Raw genomic sequence first — 12910 nt, 5'->3', positions numbered from 1 at the left:
AAGAAAAATAAAATTATTAGTGATAAACTCAGTTACCCACTAATGGAAAGAAACATTCATACATGTAGATTACAGAAAAAAAAATCAAACAGCAAATATTCTGATTATTGATCAATGATATTCCTTGGTTATATTGTTAATTTGTATTTTTCATTTTTTTCTCCCCAGTATGAGAATGATATTATCACCATTGATCTGGTACAAAATTCTTCTCAGAAAACTCTGAATGAAGTAGACATAGCTGATGTAGCTTATTATTTTGAAAAAGATGTGAGTATGATCTTCATTTTATTTCGGTGTTTAGAAATGTAATATGTCTATCATGCCTCAGTGAATTCAAGATTATTTTATCTATTTCTCTATTAACAGATAAACTATATGAATATTCTCAAGTAATTCTCATACTGTGATTAATTTTGTCTTCCCTTTTGTTCACATGTACTTTCTCACTTGTTTGTATATTTTTGTCTCATCACCAAATTGTTCTGCCTAGAATATCTTCTCTCTTATGATTCTTCTTACCTCCTTGGCAGTTAGTTTGTGAGTATAGCTTTCCCCATGAACAAGAGACTATGTAAAAAATGCCGTGCAACTGGTACAATTAAAATCTTTGTTTAAACAGATTTACTGTATGTATACTATAGTGAGCTGTTTTCTTTTTCTTTTTTGCCTTTTCTAGGGCCGCTCCCACAGCATATGGAGGTTCCCAGGCTACGGGTCGAATCAGAGCTGTAGCCACCAGCCTATACCACAGCCACAACAATGCGGGATCCGCATTGTAGGTGTCTGTGACCTACACCACAGCTCCCAGCAACACCAGATCCTTAGCCTACTGAGCAAGGCCAAGGATAGAACCTGCAACCTCTTGGTTCCTAGTCAGATTCATTAACCACTGTGCCCGACGGGAACTCCCAAGTGAGCTATTTTCTGATGAAATCTGGGATTTGCTTCAAACTAAACAGGCCTAGGAGGAGGCTGGGTGGTCTGGGAGGATAGAAAGAAGAATAGATAGAATAAGGTTGGCCATGTGTTTATGTATTATTAAATCTGTGTAATAGGTGCATGGCACTTCATTATACTTCTGCTTTTTTTTTTTTTTTTTTTTTTTTTTTTTGTTGTTGTTGTTGTTGTTGTTGTTTCTAGGGTCGCATCTGCGGCATATGGAGGTTCCCAGGCTAGGGGTCTAATTGGAGCTGTAGCCACCGGCCTACACCAGAGCCACAGCAACTCAGGATCCGAGCCGCGTCTGTGACCTACATCCCAGCTCATGGCAACACTGGATCCTTAACCCAATGAGTGAGGCCAGGGATGGAACCTACAACCTCGTGGTTCCTAGTCCAACCTTGTGGATCCTTAACCACTGAGCCATGATGGGAACTCCTACTTCTTTCTACTTTTTATAGGTTTTAAAATTCCCTGTAATAAAAGTTTTTGTTTTTGTTTTAATGTTTCAGTGGATGACATTGTTATCACCAAAACCATAAAAGATTTTGGCTGCAGTTCTTTTGGAATATGATTGGAGTGTAACTCTATATGGCCATGGTAGGTTTTCTTAAATATTTTAAATTTTTCTCCTTCTCAATATAGGTTAAAGATGAATCCTTGTTCCATTCCAAAAGGATGGACCTGAGAGTAAATGGGGAACTACTGGATCTGGATCCTGGTCAAACTTCAATTTACTATGTTGATGAAAAACCACCTGAATTTTCAATGCAGGGTCTACAGGCTGGTATTATTGCTGTCATTGCAGTTGTGGCGATAGCGATTGTTGCTGGCATCATTGTGCTGGTGAGTATAGGACAAGTAAAATTTCATTTAAGGGTCTGTTCTTTCAAGAAAGGTGATAATGTGAAAAAGCCATGACTATGTTTCAAGACCCATTAACGAAACAAAAATCTTCATTGTTTATAATTCTGTGTACTTCTGTGTACTGAATGAATCTATTGCATTTCTGATTGTAAGATAGTCACTTTGTGAAGCAAGAAGGGATGCTGATCTGAGAAAAGCTTGTAGCTGAACACGTCACGGGTCAGTTACGTTGCCATCAAATAGCAAATGTCCTTCAGTTGTCCTCACTGCACACGTTCTGACACTCTTGCCAGGACTAGTGCGAAATACCTGAACTCCCAAACCATTCAGTGGGATGAAACTATAGAACACAAAATTAAGGTTAACATACAGAAAGTTAAAGTGGGAAAATAGGAAGCAGTAGTTCTAAGGAAAAGGTTAGTAAGTTGAATTTAGCAGTGCTTCATGAGACTATTATCACCTGGACAGGCAGGATTTGTTCTAGATATGTAAGCTTGCCTCAGCATCAGGAAATCTTACCAGAACAACAGAATTCAGAACGTGACTTGAGAGTATATGAGAACTTACATTTTCGGTTCAGTGGAATTATCTCACAGGGCTCTCTATCTGGAAGAAAACAAAAGTTGGATTCCTGCTTCACCCTACCAGGGCTGGCCATGCTGCTCAACTGTGTGAGTGGCACATTCTGCAGCATGGCAGTGGGAAAGGAGTCAGGCAGTGCAACTGTGTTCAAACACAGATTTTAGATGGACTATCGTTCAAAGTGGTGAAAAATAAAACAAGTCTCAAAATGAATTTAGGAAATGTTTGTACAACCTTGTGGTAAAAGAAACCGAGTAAGGCAAGAAATCTGGAATCCATGAAGGAAGAGATACATATTTGACTTCATTGAAATTAAATATTTTGTATGGCAGGGATACTGTAAAATGAAGAATGTCAATGATAGACTCGGGGAGAATATTCACTTTGCATAAAACAAAAAAGGTGGGAGTTCCCGTCGTGGCTTGGTGGAAATGAATCTGACTCCATGAAGATGGTAGATTCGATCCCTCGCCTCGCTCAATGGGTCAGGGATCTCTCGTTGCCATGAGCTGTGGTGTAGGTCACAGATGTGGCCCGAATCCTGCATTGCTGTGGCTGTGGTGTAGGCTGGCAGCTGCGGCTGGGCTTTGACCCCTAGCCTTGGAACCTCCATATGCCTTGGGTGTGGCCCTAAAAAGCTAAATATATAAGTAAAACAAAAAAGGTTATTATGCATACCATATAAAGAGTTCTTACAAACTGATGAAGGAATTAAAAAATGGTAACAGGTGTGAATGGACAGTTTATAGAAAAGGAATTGCAGATGGAAATACGTGATGACAGAAATCTGATTGTCCTATAGAAATGAAATCACAAGTCTACAGGTCACAACCTGTGCATACATCCAGAGGAGAATGGATGAGTAAACTGGGGTATCCATGCTATGGAACAAAGTGGCTGTTAAAAAAGAGTTCAGTTTATAGCTTTTGATCTGGAAGGATTCCTGTGATAGTGGTACAGGCTGTGCGAAGAGGGAGATGATATTGCATGATCTCATTTTTTTAGACCAACAAAAACTTATTTGCATATAAACATATGTTTGTATTAGGATGGAACATGATGTGGAAGAATGCACACTAGGCTGTTAAGTTTCACTAAAGATTATTTAGTGTTTTCCCTGTAAAAGAAACAGTGTCTGTGGATAGATTTTAAAATTAAATTTGTTCAGGAGTTCTCATTGTGGCTCAGCAGGTTACAAACCAGACTAGAATCCATGAGGATTCGGGTTTAATCCCTGGCCTTGCTCAGTGGGTTAAGGACCCAGCATTGCCGTGAGCAGTGGTGTAGGTCGCAGATGCAGCTTAGACCCCGAGTTGCTGTGGCTCTGGCGTAGGCCGGTGGCTATAGCTCTGATTTGACCCCTAGCCTGGGAACCTCCATGCCTCGGGAATGGCCCTAGAAAAGGCAAAAAGACAAAAAAAAAAAAAAAAAAAAAAAAAAAAAAAGAGTAAAATTAAATTTGTTCAGGAGTTCCCATTGTGGCTCAGTGGGTTACAAACCAGACTAGTATCCATGAGGATTCAGGTTTAATCCCTGGCCTCCTTCAGTGGGTTAAGGATCCGGTGTTGCTGTGGCTGTGGCCTAGGCCGGCAGTTGCCCTCTGATTCGACCCCTAGCCTGGGAACTTCCATATGCTGCAGGTGCAGTCCTAAAAAGCAAAAATAAATAAATAAATTTGTTCAGATCAGAATTATCTCCATTAAAAGCATATATGTCACTTTAGACTAATTTTTTGTTTGGGTAGCAGTTCTCAAATAGTAATCATATTTTTTCCATTTAGATTGTTTCCACGAAGAAAAGAAGGGCAAAGTATGAGAAAGCTGAGGTAAGTGGGTTATTTCATTAAAAGGCTCTTAATCACTAAACCTTCCAGACACTGATGGGTCTCAGTTACACTTGAGTCCCTTTATCGTATCATCTTTAGGGTCTCAAGAGTCTCATGATGCCGAATTCTCTTGCGCAAGTTCCACAGCAGACCAGAATATATTGATTTCTGCCTCAGAATAGTGGATACAAAGCCTATGATTTTTATTTTACAAAGAGTCAACAATTAGTAGAATCTTTGGGAGGCATACTCTAGATTCACATTAGAGAAACTCAGTATGATTGATAACCTGATATAATAACTGTCTCTATGCCAGAGACATATAATCATTAAAAGTGAACTTGGGGAGTTTTCCTGTGGTTTAGTGGGTTCAGGATCTGGCATTGTCATTGCTATGGCTCCAGTTTGATCCCTGGCTCAGGAACTTCCACATGCTAGGGCGGGAGTGAACTTGGGAATTCCCTGGTGATCCAGCAGTCAGAACCTGGCACTTTCACTGCTGTGGCCTGGGTTCAATCCCTGGTCTGGGAATTGGGAACCCACATCAAATTGCTGCCAGAAGAAAAAATAAATAAGGTGAACTAGTACTAAGTAGTCCTGTACACTAGGTGTGGAAACCAAGTGTGAGATTGTTAGTGTGTTTCAGTCCCTTGGAATTGGCTATGAACACATTTGTCAATAACGTTTTCAGAGTCCCCACCGATTATTATTATTATTTTTTAGGCTGTGCCTGTGGCATGCGGAAGTTCCCTAGCCAGGGATTGAACGTGAGCTACAGCAGTGACAACGCCAGCTCCTTAACCCACTGAGCTACCAGGTGCTCCTCCCCACCAACTTTTGTATGTTTATTCGCAATTTATATGTGCTATATAGTAATATTTTACCAAATAGCACAGAAATGTAACCATACTGAAAAACATCCAGTAGAACTACAAAGTTCTAACATTAACTTCCCATGCCACAGTCAGTCATCTGGCTTATTTGGTTTGGTGACCACAGGTCTAGGGGATGGACTGTCCCTGAACTGAATTGTATCCCGAAAGTGGGAGTGACAGTGTAGTGTTGTGGTTAAGGGGAGTGTAGACCTGGGTTTGACCACTTAATAGCTGGGTGAGTTATTTAACTTCCTTTAAGCCTCCGTGTTTCCTTTGTCTGTAAGATGGGGATAATAGTAGAGGACCATTACAAAGATTAAACAAGAGTCGTCTGCCTAAAGTGTCATTCCCAGGCTTGCCACACAGCAAGATGTTTACCAGTTGTTGTAGTTGTCATCATCTTGTCTCGGTTCTTCCTATAATTAATTGTGTGGCCTGAGACAAATCATCTAATTCTGAACTTCAATTTCCTCACCTATAGAATCAAAGATTGATAATAGAAAACGAATTGGGGAGTTCCTGTTGTGTGTGGCTCAGCAGAAACGAACCCTACTAGTATCCATGAGGATGTGGGTTTAATCCCTGACCAGGTTCAGTGGGTTAAGGATCTGGTGTTGCTGTGGCTGTGGCATAGGGCAGCAGCTGCAGCTCCAGTTTGACTCCTAGCCCGGGAAATTCCATATCGCCGTAACTGTGGCCCTTAAAAAAAAGGAAAAAAAGTGAATTAAATTGGTTATTCTTAATGTAAGAATGGTATACATTCAGTAAAAATCTTACCCATTCTTTTGTTTTGCTTGTTAGGGCCATACCTGCAGCACATGGACGTTCCCAGGCTAAGGGTTGAATCAGACCTGCAGCTGCCGGCCTACACCACAGCCACAGCAATGCCAGATCCAAGCCACATCTGTGAGCTACACCACAGCTCACAGCCTCACCAGATCCTTAACCCACTGAGTGAGGCCAGGGCCACGCTGGATCTTTAACCCACCAAGTGAGGTCAGGGATCGAAACCTCAACCTCATGGTTCCTAGTCAGATTCGTTTCCACTTTGCCACAACAGGAACTCCCTTACCCATTCTTAAAGATGTAGCTTTTCTGCCATATCCACCTGTCACTTTGGCCATCTTATGTCTAAAAAGCAATTTTTGAATCATGTACTCAATGTGTGCTTCTTTGCAATATACCTTTTGAAAGATTTTTAAGTCATAAATGTGGAAGAGAATTTTCTTGCTTTTCTCTTTAATTTTAAAGCTATTTTCCAAATGACCAAAAGCTTGGAAAATTATTAAATATTTTTGTCTCTTTTTCCCTCTATTTCAGATAAAGGAGATGGGCGAGATGCATAGGGAACTCAATGCATAACACCGTAATTTGAGGGGTAACTAAAGAAGGGAAATTAGCACAGGCTCAGATTACTAATGTGTGGAGCAAAGAGAAGATCTTTGAGGACCACTATTGTGTTAGTTAACATCGTATGTTTGTGATAGTTAAACCTGCATTTAAAATAGAAGCAGCTTGAAATTGACTTTACTAATCTTAAAATTTGACCACAGATGTCATAAGTATGCAGATTTGATATTAAACCCAGCATTTGGACTGCATAGTTTGAATTATTTATGCCTAGCATTGAAAGGTATGCATTAAATATGCTTCCACAGTAGAGTCTGAATGACTACTGTCTTACCCATTTGTGATTAAATGTTTGCCTTTCTGTTTACTTTGAGTCTTGTACATATAAACTTTTTTTATGAACTACAAAATAAAACATTTAAAAAATGATTTTCCTAACTTCATTTGAATCCTATTGAATCAAATTTCATAGTACACCTATAAGGCAATAGGTTAAGAAATACTCTGATGTTCGCTACAAATTAGAATTTGCATGAGTCCTTATGATCATGTATATTCAATATAAAATGTATAACCTGTAGTGTGTAATTTCTTTCCAGGAAAACCAAACTGTTTTATTCTGAACGCAACTAAGTTTCTATTTTAGACAAACTGGTATTTTGGTAGACGCTTAATTCCTTGAGACAGAATTTATGGATAGCATTATGAACCATGAATTCCATGGTTGGTTAAATTAGAAGCATCAGTTTTTCAACTGAATAATTATAGTGCGTCCATGTTGTATTTTATATGAAGTTAAAGTATCCTGAAATATTTTGCTTTGATAGGAAATTTTTAAAAGAACATTAAAGAAAATAGAAAAACTAGATTCAGGAGTTCCCGTCGTGGCGCAGTGGTTAACGAATCCGACTAGGAACCATGAGGTTGCGGGTTCGGTCCCTGCCCTTGCTCAGTGGGTTAACGATCCGGCGTTGCCGTGAGCTGTGGTGTAGGTCGCAGACCCGGCTCGGATCCCGCGTTGCTGTGGCTCTGGCGTAGGCCGGTGGCTACAGCTCCGATTCGACCCCTAGCCTGGGAACCTCCATATGCCGCGGGAGCGGCCCAAGAAATAGCAACAACAGCAACAACAACAACAAAAGACAAAAGACAAAAAAAAAAAAAAAAGAAAAACTAGATTCAAACATTTACCTATGATTTTTAACCCTTCTGTAGTATATGAAAAGAACATTAAAGAACATATAAAAACTAGATTCAAACATTTCTATGATTTTTAACCCTTCTGTAGTATGCAGAATTCTAGAATGGCCCCCAAGATTTCTTACCCCGGATATATTTGCTCTATGTAATTGTTTTCCCTAGAGGGTGGGCAGGGTCTGCGCATATGATGGGCTATCACCCCCAAGATTGTCCTATGGCAAAGGTGAGGGGATTTTGCAAATGTATTAAGATCCCTTAGGAGTTCCTGTCATGGCTCAGCCATTAACCCAACTAGCATCCACGAAGACCCAGGTTCAATTCCTGGCCTTGCTTAGTGGGTTAAGCATCTGCTGTTGGTGTGAGCTGTGGTGTAGGTTGTACATGAGGCTCGGATCTTGAGTTGATTTGGCTGTGTCGAAGGCCAGCAGCTACAGCTCCAGTTCGACCCCTAGCCTGGGAACCTCCATGTGTTGCGAGTGCAGCCCTCAAAAAGACAAAAGACAAAAAAAAAAAAAAAAAAAAAAAAAAAAAAAAGATGATAAATGTTGTAATTTGTTAGGCACCAACAAAAAGTAGTAGAAAGTAATGAGAACTTTAAAGACAATAGCAATAGCAGATGTAAGGAAAAGCCACCACCCCAGGGCTGAGACTGCATAGAGAAGAGACCCTCTACTTCTGCTAAGCCCCATGCCCTGGGCTGGGACCCAGACCTTGTGGGTGAGGAGATGGTGGCTGCTGAAGAGCCGAGAAGTTGCTGGGGTGCTACAATGGCAGAACTTGTTGAAAACCTCTCTTGGGGAACTTGCTGGAAAAGTTTGCCCTTGAGGGTGGGAATCATCAAACTACACATGGCAACCTGGTCCACCACCTGTTTTCACACTGTCTAGGAGCTAAGAATGGTTTCTGCATTTTTAAGTGGTTGAAAAAAAATTGAAGGAATATTTTATGATATGTGAAAATTACATGGAATAAAAGTTTTATTGGAACACAGCTTATACTCATATTTATTGGGACTCATTATTATACTCATTTATTATACATTGTGTGTGGCTATTTTGCACTCCTGTGGTCATTGAGTAACTGACAGACCAAATGGGAGGCAAAGCCTAAATATTGCTTTAGTCCTTTACAGAAAGTTTCCTGATGGAGAGCTGTTCATAGGGAGGTAGCCTGCCATGGAAGACACTGTCTAAAGCTGCCTTTTAGAGTTGGGAGTGTGGGGGAGGTGCTCAGGGAAGCTGCTGGCGACTGTCTAAGGTTGGCGTAGCCCTGGTGCTGCTGGAGCTGGGCACTGGGGAAGGAGCAGGCGTCACAAGGGACACAATACCCTTTCCTCTTTCAGTGTCTTTCCAGTGCCCTCTACCGGCAGAGCTTCAGAGCAGGCACAAAGGGTGACTTTGGAGCTAGGAGGCAATAAATCTGTAACCCGATGCCTTCTAGGTTCTGTCCTAACTTCCGAAGCCACTCCTGCTAAAAGTAAACATTGACCAGCTAATAGCCAACTTCCCCAGTGCTGAATTGTTTGATCTCTCCACAGCTCACCACCACAATGACTACCCCATTTCCTACCCCTTGTGTGTTGCCTTCACATTTTCTTTGGCTTCACTGGCTTTAGTCCCCACCCCACCCCCTTTAATTTTTGTTTGTTTTTCTTCTACTGACTCTGAAATAGCGATGTTCCCAGGGTTTATCCTTCTATATTTCCTCTCCTCTCCTCTTGTTTTCTTCCTGGAGGATTTCATCATTCCATTGCTTTAGTTACCGTCCAAACCTAGATGATAACAAATAGCATCTCTATTCTTGGCCTTCATCCTGAGTTCTCCACCAAACTATGTTTCACTTAACTTGCCATTAATGATCTCAGCATCTTCCTCCAAAAACCTGGTTCATCTCTTATAGTCTCAGAATCTGTTAATGGCTTTGTCACCATGTACCAAGTTCTTTATTCTCTCTTATCTTCTCCATAATTTTAGTCACAGACCCTGTCATTCTCCATCAGGAGTAAATCTGCCTCTAATCTGCCTTCTCTTACGCATTTTCACTGATGTCTTTGCCATCAATCTATTCCCTCTCTAACCCAAATCCCACATTGCTCCCAGAATGATTTGCCTAAAGCTGATCATAGCACTTTTCTACCCCTCCCCCTGCCAGTCTAGCCCTGAAATGGATACTCTGCCCTTTTTTCGGCCCAGCATCTCATCCCCTCTTCCATCTGGGGAGAATGTTATGGAGCCAGTCTCCACCTCCCTCTGCTCTGAGCCTCCAGGGTACAGGAACGCCCATCTAGGACTTGGAATCTTGTGGTAAAAAGGAAGAACAGTTGGGGAAACTCTCATAGGCAGGGATGGGCTGAGACCAATGGCAGCCACAGGACTGTTGAGGGCTGGCCTCCCAGGCCTCTAATTATGATCACTGCCTGGCCTCCCTTGGTTCCTCCTTACTGTCCATTGCCATTACCCTGTTCTAAAACTACCACTTGCCAGAGTTCCCGTCATGGAGCAGGGGTTAACGAATCCAACTAGGAACCAGGAGGTTGCGGGTTCGATCCCTGACCTTGCTCAGTGGGTTAAGGATCCAGCGTTGCCATGAGCTGTGGTGTAGGTTGCAGACATGGCTCGGGTCCCGCGTTGCTGTGGCTCTGGCGTAGGCTGGCAGCTACAGCTCTTGATTAGACCCCTAGCCTGGGAACCTTCATATGCCACGGGAGTGGCCCAAGAAATGGCAAAAAGACAAGAAGTAAATAAATAAAAAATAAAATAAAATAAAACTACCACTTGCCTGGATTAATGTAATTTTTGGCTTCCCTTAATACCAAGCTTTCTTCACTCTCAATCCTTCTTCTGTATTATTCCCAGAACAATTAAAACAGTCACAATCTACCTTATGTCCCATTATACTCCAATATATCCAATTTTGCTGCATTCAAGTTTTTCTTCCCGTTCACCAAGTGTTCCTGTTCCTCAGCCTTTTATACCTTGCTTGAGTTTGACCATGCCTTTGATTATGTTTTTTTAAATTTAATTTTAAAATATTTTTATTTTTTTAACTCAAGGTGTAGTTGATAAACAATATTATCAGGTATACAATAGTGATTCACAATTATTTAATTTTTTAAGTCACAGTTTTTTAAATCTCACCTTTTTATTTTTTTGCTACACCCATGACATGCAGAAGTTCCTGGGCCAGGGATCCAACCCACACCACAGCAGTGGCCCAAGCCACAGAGCGGCAAGGCTTGATCCTTAGCCACTAGGCCACCAGGGAACTCCTAAAGGTTATATTCTTAAGTTCTTTCTTATGTCTGGAATATCCTCTACTTAGTCAAGTCCCAGCTTGACATCCCCTTCTTTCATGGAGCCTTTCTTAACACTTCAACCTCAGTTCTTTCTACTTTCAACATGAAGGGCAACAGGATATACTACCCACCAATATGCCACTTGAGCATAAGGATTATTATTATTATTTTTAGGACCTGCATCTGAGGCATACGGAGGTTCCCAGGCGAAGGGTCGAAACAGAGCTGTAGCTGCCAGACTACACTGCAATGTCAGATCCGAGCTGCATCTGTGACCTATACCACAGCTCACAGCAATGCTGGATCCTTATCCCACTGAGCGAGGTCAGGGATTGAAACTGCATCCTTGTGGATGCTAGCCAGATTTGTTTCTGCTGAGTCACTGTGGGAATAAGGATTATTTTGAGCTAAAGGCATCTGAGTCAACAGATGGAGAAAAAGCTCTCTTGCCTCTGCCTAAAAGGAGGGCATAAATTTCCCTTTGTGAAGGTATTTCCCCTGAACCATCACCAGAAATGGAGCAAAAAGAAAAACAAACAGGCATGTGAAACAGGAAAGGGGACAGATGCACTGACACTCAAGGCCACGTTATTACATAGAAGTGGTTATTGTGGAGTTCCCACTGTGGCGCAACTGGATTGGTGACATCTCCTCTGGAGCACTTCGATTCAGGTTCAATCCCCAGCCTGGCACAGTGGGTTAAGAGCTGGCATTGCCACAGCTGTAGTGTAGGTCGCAACTGCAGATCAGATCTGACCCCTAGCTGGGGAACTCCATATACTGCGGAGAGACCAAAAAAAAAAAAAAGTGGTTATTTTGATGCAGAACTCATTCATTTACAAACATTTCCTGTGCACCTAATACGTGCCAGGCCCTCTGGTGCACAGATGGTTAAGCTTACAGAGTCTGGAACTCTAGCTCTATCACTTACCATTAGCTCTGTGACCTTGGGCAAGCCACTTCACATCTCCAGGTTTCAATTTCCTCATTGTAAAATAAGAGTAACAATAGCTCCCAACATTTAGAGTTGTGCAGATTAATAAAACAGTAAGCACATGTAAAAATAGTCAATAAGTGCTAACGAACATTAGCCATTAATATAAATGAACATACTCATCTATGCTCTTTCCAGGTGTTTAGTAAGAGAGATAGGCGAACAGATATGTCTAAACCAATGCTGCAAATATTATAATAGAGATGTAACTACAATGGTACTCCAGAAGGTAACAGAACCAATTACACCTGGGGGGACTGCAGGGCAGGGCCCTTCCAGAGCAGAGGGACAAGTCTGTGTTGGAGCCACATGTGTTGAAAGGGAAGGAAGATGATTGCTCCAGATCAAAGAGTTGGGGTAAGAACAGGGGGCACTGCAGGGAGTGGGAAATATAGTCAGCAGTCAAATGGTTCAAACTTCCTCTACTTCTGAAGCTATTTGAATTTTAACAGGCCAGTGGTCCAGAGCGTCCAGGGAGCTTTCTTGAAACATCTCAAGACCCCATCTTCCAAAATTCCAACCCATTATATGTGGGCGGGGCCCCAGAACGCCTCTGAAAAGCCCCCAGGGTAATTGTGCTGCTGAATCAGGGTTTGGGGACTGCTTTTCTGGGTGGATGGTGAGCCAAACAGGAGAGTGCAATAGCTTTTGTAAGGCAGCTTACTATGCAGGACATATTCTGATCTCCAAGTCTTTGTTCAACATTAAAAAACAAAGAACAACAACAAAAAACACTGATCCCATTTTTATTTTTCACCTAAACACGTTATCTTCTAACAGTTTACTTGCTGCAAGTTTACTTAGTGTATTATCTGAATCCATTCATTAGAATATAAGCTCAACTAAGGCAGTGGCTTTTTTCTTTCCTCAGATCCTAGAAGTCTGGAACACAGTAGGTCTTAAGTTTTTGATTGAATGAATCAATTAAGGAACGGACGACATGAGAATTAGGCTAGTACGGAGCAGTAGGGAGGTTGTGGAGA

At 41.6% G+C, this 12910-nt stretch overlaps 1 protein-coding gene across 3 annotated transcripts in view; it reads left to right on the top strand.

Moving 5' to 3' along the window:
- EPCAM (epithelial cell adhesion molecule) overlaps positions 1–6870 on the top strand; it is a 45648-nt gene extending 38778 nt beyond the window's left edge. For 2 of the 3 annotated variants that reach the window (XM_085015920.1, NM_214419.1), the window contains 4 exon segments: positions 169–270; positions 1588–1788; positions 4172–4216; positions 6412–6870. In XM_085015920.1, the coding sequence (XP_084872046.1) occupies positions 169–270; positions 1588–1788; positions 4172–4216; positions 6412–6453 (390 nt within the window). In that variant the 3' untranslated portion in view covers positions 6454–6870. 3 annotated transcript variants of the gene reach the window in all.
- The last annotated feature ends 6040 nt before the right edge of the window (positions 6871–12910 follow it).

This window comes from Sus scrofa, chromosome 3 (genome assembly GCF_054392235.1).
Source record: "Sus scrofa isolate SSC_HxYL_T2T_F1_AM1 chromosome 3, Sscrofa_HxYL_maternal_Yorkshire_Landrace_v2.0, whole genome shotgun sequence".
Classification (NCBI taxonomy): Eukaryota; Metazoa; Chordata; class Mammalia; order Artiodactyla; family Suidae; genus Sus; species Sus scrofa.
The sequence above is the reverse complement of the archived record's forward strand: the minus strand, read 5'-3'. Positions and strand labels throughout refer to the sequence as shown.